The following is a 6,270-nucleotide window of genomic DNA, read 5'->3' as shown; positions in this document are numbered from 1 at the left end:
AGATAAGATCCAACATCTTTATTTAAAGACGTTTTAAACGTATTTGCTCGCCTAATTCCATTCATGTTACATTCATGTTGGAATTAAAGCATGGCTTGGTTGTCTTATACTAATAAATCAAATGATGTAACCGAATACGGAGAAATTGAGACAACCATGTTGTTGCTAGCATTCTCAAGTGCACTTTTTCGTGGCACAACCTACATTTAAAAGGTACCAAGTTAAAGCATATAATAATTTTGTAATAATTCCTAATGAGCGAAAATGATGAAATATTAAATCCTATCATTATATATATTATTACCTTGTTTGGCTGTGAAAAAGAATTTTCATCCATTTTGTTCGATGATGTGAGCACTGTCTTTGTTGATCTAGATTGTTGCACATTGGAGCTCAATCCATTAATAGTTATCCGAAGCTTCTCAATTTCACTTCCAAAATTCACCACCTGCAAAATTTAATATATTAAATTAATTTCATATATAATGAACAATAAGCTTAGGTTTCATGTATATATGCTTTCTTAAATGTCAATAAAATCATACACATACATATTGTGACTTGATTCGTTGTAAGTAAAAATTAAGTTGACTAACTATTTTTACTCTTTTATCTACAAATTATGACAAAAGAAAAAAATGATTAGCCAGCTCAATTTTTTCACAAGGAGTTAAGTCACACACATTATATAATCATATACAATTAGAGTATAATATTAGTGCAATTACCTTCACTCTTAAGTAGATTTTGGAATCTTGGGAACTTCGATAGCCAATTGCAGATGCAACAATTGAATTAGATGAAGTTTGGAGAGTTGAATTGAGATATATAGCTCCACTTGACTCACTAAAAAGTTGTTGGACCCAATAGCTTGGAGTTCCATAGCTTTCATGGGAGTTGAATGCTATTGCATCCGGAATCCAACTATACCTGATAATTCAATTTAATTTCTCATCACATTAATTACTTTTATTGCTTTAAAATATATTTTTAATCTCTATAAATATAAGTTATTTTGAATTTTCTCTCTTTATTTTTCTTTTTTTTTTTTCTGTTGGTTTTAGACTTTTAGTCCCTCTTAATTTGAAAGGGACAAAAGAAATGACAAAAGTTTATAGAGACTGAAGATATATGCAACTCATTTTTTTTTTCAAGAAATTAAAAAAAATAGTTGGTGGTCAAGAGAACTAGATTGACCTTCCATTTTTATTTATGAACAGCGGTGCATAGCAAACCATGTGGACAATATCACTGCATCAAATTAAGAGATAAAATGAAATAAATGTGAGTAATATAACTAGTAGATCAAATAAAGAAAAGGGGAGTGCTAGGGAACAATGAAAATTTTGAACAACATAAACAACCACCAATCAAATAAAAATATACTATACTCTAATTTAATGTTACTAATTAAATTTACTCTTTTAACTTTATTAATTCACATTGTTTACACATTGTTCAAAAATCTTGTTAGTTATCTATACTTTTCCTAAAGAAAATTACTTAAATTAAAAAGCCAGTTTGCTAATGAAATTAATAAAAAAAAAAAGAAGAAAAAGAACTATGTTTTATATCGGAAATGTTTGATAACCAAATAAAATTAGCCAAAAATAGGCATAACTTACTTTATTTAACATTTATTTATTGTGACGACAATTAATGAATGCTAAATAAGACAAGTTCTGGTTTTGTTTTTTTGTCTTCCTAACATTACGGTATTATATTGCCACCTAACCTGTTCCTTTCTAATCCAATGAGGAATGCAGCTTCAGCCAATGCAGCCAAAAGGGTTCCATTTCTTGCATCATCCTTCACAACAGCATATTCACTAACAAACACCTACATTTAAAGCCAATAGACAAAGTTGATCTTTCATTTATCAAATGCATGTATATAATAAATAATAAATAATAATTCCAGTAAAGAAATTAAAAGTATGCAATATAATCAAACCTTTGGACCCAATCTTGATGTCTTGTCGAATACGGAGTATTTGGAAAACATGTCCATAGAATTATTTGGATATATCTAACAAATTAAAAAAAAAAAATTCACTAAATATGGCAAACTAAAAGAGAATAAAGTTTAGTAGTTATCAGTTTAGTTGAAAAATTATTACATGAAAATCAAAGAGATCAGCAGGGTGATTTAATGGCGTTTTAGAACCATCACAATTTGAGATAATCCGAATCTCTGGATAAGCACGTTTTATAGCATCATAGAACTTAAAGTACTTTTCTGTTCAGTCAAAATAAATAAATAAATAAATAAATACAAAAGACAAATAAATAAAGTAGCTAATAATAATCATAGGCAAAATAAATTAAAGAATGATTGCCTTGATAGTGCACTTCATGATGAGGAAAATAATTTTCATTTCAGTAGTTAATAATAATAATCATAAACAAAATAAATTAAAGAATGGTTGCCTTGATAGTGCACTTTGTGATGAGGAAAACAATTTTCATTTCCAACAGCAACAAATCTGAAATCGAATGGTTCAGGATGTCTCATTGAAGCTCTAACAGATCCCCACTTTGAAGAGGGAGAACCTTTAGCAAATTCAATGCCATCAAGGGCATCCTATTGTAATTAAATACAAATCTTAATTTAGAAAGAATAATATCATACATAAAAATTGGTATAATAATATATTGAATTTACAATTAATTAAAAAAAGTGAAAGTTTTTCATACTTGAATAAAAGGTGAAAGGGCAGACATGTTAACTTCTTCTCCACCAACGCTCATTCCTATACAATATATTTAATTGAAAATAAGGGCACATTCTCATAGAGGTAATTGTGATTTTTATTATCTTTTCTTTTTCTAAAAGAAAAAAAAATTAAACTTCTAGTTAATTAATATAATAAGAGAACGTACCATTATTAAACACCCATATTGGCAATGCACCAAGGTCCTCTGCTAACTATTTAAGCAAAACTCATTAAATATAATAGAACAACAAACTAAACATAATCCGATTTTTAACTATTGCTTTGATAGATAATCCAATAAACCCTGATATAAACAGTAAATTAAAAAAAAAAAACAATTCCTAAGCATAAAAAAAATGAGATATATATTGTAAGAAAAGATACTAAAAATATTAATAAAATGGTCAATAATTTCATATTTTAATTAAAAATGAAGATGTTCATAGAAAGATGGTTAAAAAAAGAATGAAGTGTTTAGACATGAATATAAGAGATTAGTGCACCCACTTGAAGCATCTCAAAAAAGCCAAAACCATCATCAGTCCAATATTTCCAAACATCACCATAGTGACCGGGTCTCTGCTCCCATGCTCCAATTGTATTTTTCCACTGAAATCCATTCTTCAGATAGTATCCTTCAACAAAGCAACCACCTATTGCAATAATAAAAATGAACAATTATTATTACATATCTTATATAGAGGACCAACTAATATTAGTTAAGTCACATGTTCCCGTAAAATAGCTAAATATATACATAACATTATATATCTTATGATTCAAAACTCAGTTATTACTTTTTTTTCCTTCTCGTTTCATCAATATTTTTTTAATTAAAAAAATAAATAAATGTAATTGAAACTTATAGTATTAGCATACCTGGAAATCTCAAAAATTTTGGTTTCAAATCTGCCACCATTTTAAAAAGATCCATTCGGAAACCATGACCCTATACCAACAATAATAGTAAACTTCTAAAAAGAATGATGATTATATATATAAGGATATTTTCATATTTCTAAAACTTCTACACTAAATCTTACATTGGAATATTTTTTAATATAAAATTTTCATAAATATAAGAACATTTTACAAAGCACATATCCTCTAAAATAAAATGCACATTAATTAACAGTAATTGTGCTATACTCAAGTTAATAACAGCAACAATAACAGTAATAATGAAATTGTTATCACTATTATTACTATTATGATGAACAAAACATACCTTATATGTGTCCAAAGGCATAAGTGATACTTGATCTAACCATAATATGGCTCTCGTAGTAGTTGTTATTTGAAGGTTTGAATTATGATTTGTTGCCTTTGATTCTAATATTCCCTCTACTTTTGTCCACTTTGAAAAATTATTATCTGTCATGGCACTGCCAAGAACGTATATAATATAAGCAATCTAATTAGTAGCGGTTTCATGTGTAATTTAAATATGTACTATTTAAAATATATAATTCGACACTTTAAAGTTGATAAGTGGTCAATTTCTTTTTAAAAAATAACTTCTCGTCTAAAAATTACTTTTTGATTACTGTATTTTATTTGCAAATTAAAATAGGATAGGGTAAACAACAACAAATTCCACTTATTTTAATTTAAATAAGGAAAAGTATAAGTAGATAATGAGAATACTAAATAATGTAAACAATAGATATGTCGGATGTTCAATTCAATAGGTATGCAGATGATTATGTTCATTATTTTTAATTGGATGGTTATTTCTTTTAATTCGATTTACTCATGCACAATTAACAATGACTGGAGTTCAATTCACTAAGTATGCAGATGGTTATTCTAGGTGATAATTTGAAAGTGAAATGTTTTTTTTTTTATTTTATTGGGTTAATTCTAGAATCCATTATTCACATTATTTACAAAAATCGTTGTTTAGCTAGCAAAACCAAATAAATAATGTAACTCACCTGAAGCTAATAATGGAAACCATGTTAACACGGTGAACAGATCCTGTCAATGAAACTTGTAAATCAACTGGTCCACTAGCTTTAACTTTAACATACATCACAAGTTTATATTTCTTTCCCTTCTCAATATTCTGTTCATACATGAGGAAAAAAGAAGTTAATCAAAGGTAATAATGGTGATTTTTTTTTAGTGAAAAATACTGCTTTAATTTAATCCCTACTACTTTAACTGAATTTTAATTTTGTGTCTAACCTTTAAAACATTTTAATATTGTGTAAAACACCTTATTTTGATTTATTTTAATTTTTTAATCAAAATCAAAATTTTTCTTTTAAAAATATATATTTTTTTCTTATCATCTTTTTTTTTAGATAATGAAAAATATAACTATAGCGACTATAATAGTGATTGTAATAATTTAAGAATAAAAACAAAAGAGAATAACAAAAAAAAAGATATATATTAATACAAAGATAGTAATTTCTAATAAAAAAGTTTTGATTTTGACTAAAGAAAAAGTAAAATAAAAATTAAGCTGGCTTTCTTCTTTTTGGCCAGTGTATCGCTGTGAATTAATGGCAGCTTGGCATGGCTTAATGTTGTCTTGAGAAGCTAATTTTAAGAATGTAATTTGTGAAACGGACTCCTTTTGAGACCTTTCTGATCCTAAAAAATATTTCCAATCATAGCACAATGGTGGATCATAACCTTTGGTTGAACTCCATGATCTCTTGTCAAAAAATTGAGAAGTTCAGTTTGAACTTAGTCGAAGGAAAATAAATTGTGTGGTTAAAGCTAATGCTAAATGCAATGTTTGGATAGAGCTTGGGGATACATTGAATAAGATTTTACAGAAAGATATGATTTCTATTAGCGTTTGAGCTCTCTGAATTTGTGTTCTTTTTTCTTCTCTTGTTATTTTTCTCAAGACACCAAAAAAAATATCTACTATCTATAATAAAAATATAAAAACAATTTTCACATAATTTTTTTAAATACTCTTTGTCATATATAATTCATAATATATATTTTTATTTTTATCAATACCTGAACCCGCGTCATCTTAATTTAAATAAAAGTGTTAGACTTGTAAATTTTTTCTAATGGATAATTAGCAGAGTATAGAAAGTAGCAGTTTCTGAATTCTGACCATGCCCCAATAACCAGGGTTAGAGACACCAACACCAGCAGGAGGACAAGATTTTGGTCCGTTACAAAGCACTTCCATGCGTAGAGCAATTTTGTTACGTTCAAAGCATGACGTCTGATCCGTTGAAACTGAAATCAACGATTCATTTCCAATTACTCTCCATGGATAAATACTTGAAGGACTACCACTCCCTCTTCCTCCTTCAAAACCTGAAATGATAATGTTAAAAGAAAATCATTATACATTATTAATATCAGTAATGCTAGAGAAATAATATCTACATTATTTTATATAACATAAAAACTGTAATAACATATTTATTATATTTAAAATTATATAATTATTCTAAAATAACTTTAGATTGTTTGAATTAATTTTTTATTATCTCCCAAATATTATTGTTTAATATAAATATTTAATTTGGTCTTTACAAAATTTTAAAATCAAATACTTTTATTCTCAATAA

The 6,270-nt window shown here is 27.1% G+C and overlaps 1 protein-coding gene across 2 annotated transcripts in view; it reads right to left on the bottom strand.

Annotated features, from left to right (window-relative positions):
* LOC107604776 (alpha-L-arabinofuranosidase 1-like) overlaps window positions 1–6,270 on the bottom strand; it is a 7,234-nt gene continuing 964 nt past the window's right edge. Inside the window, exons 3-17 of one of the 2 annotated variants that reach the window (XM_021104681.1) lie at window positions 5,805–6,013; window positions 4,654–4,784; window positions 3,945–4,101; window positions 3,596–3,665; window positions 3,224–3,369; window positions 2,883–2,928; window positions 2,697–2,752; window positions 2,430–2,583; window positions 2,120–2,238; window positions 1,954–2,028; window positions 1,736–1,839; window positions 1,198–1,251; window positions 729–930; window positions 305–448; window positions 1–200 (exon numbers count right to left, since the gene is read on the bottom strand). In XM_021104681.1, coding sequence (XP_020960340.1) covers window positions 105–200; window positions 305–448; window positions 729–930; window positions 1,198–1,251; window positions 1,736–1,839; window positions 1,954–2,028; window positions 2,120–2,238; window positions 2,430–2,583; window positions 2,697–2,752; window positions 2,883–2,928; window positions 3,224–3,369; window positions 3,596–3,665; window positions 3,945–4,101; window positions 4,654–4,784; window positions 5,805–6,013 — 1,763 coding nt within the window. In that variant the 3' untranslated portion in view covers window positions 1–104. The remainder of the gene's footprint in view (window positions 201–304; window positions 449–728; window positions 931–1,197; window positions 1,252–1,735; window positions 1,840–1,953; window positions 2,029–2,119; window positions 2,239–2,429; window positions 2,584–2,696; window positions 2,753–2,882; window positions 2,929–3,223; window positions 3,370–3,595; window positions 3,666–3,944; window positions 4,102–4,653; window positions 4,785–5,804; window positions 6,014–6,270) is intronic. The other variant, XM_021104682.1, reaches the window with a different exon arrangement.

Source organism: Arachis ipaensis, chromosome B06 (genome assembly GCF_000816755.2).
Source record: "Arachis ipaensis cultivar K30076 chromosome B06, Araip1.1, whole genome shotgun sequence".
NCBI lineage: Eukaryota > Viridiplantae > Streptophyta > Magnoliopsida > Fabales > Fabaceae > Arachis > Arachis ipaensis.
The sequence above is the reverse complement of the archived record's forward strand: the minus strand, read 5'-3'. Positions and strand labels throughout refer to the sequence as shown.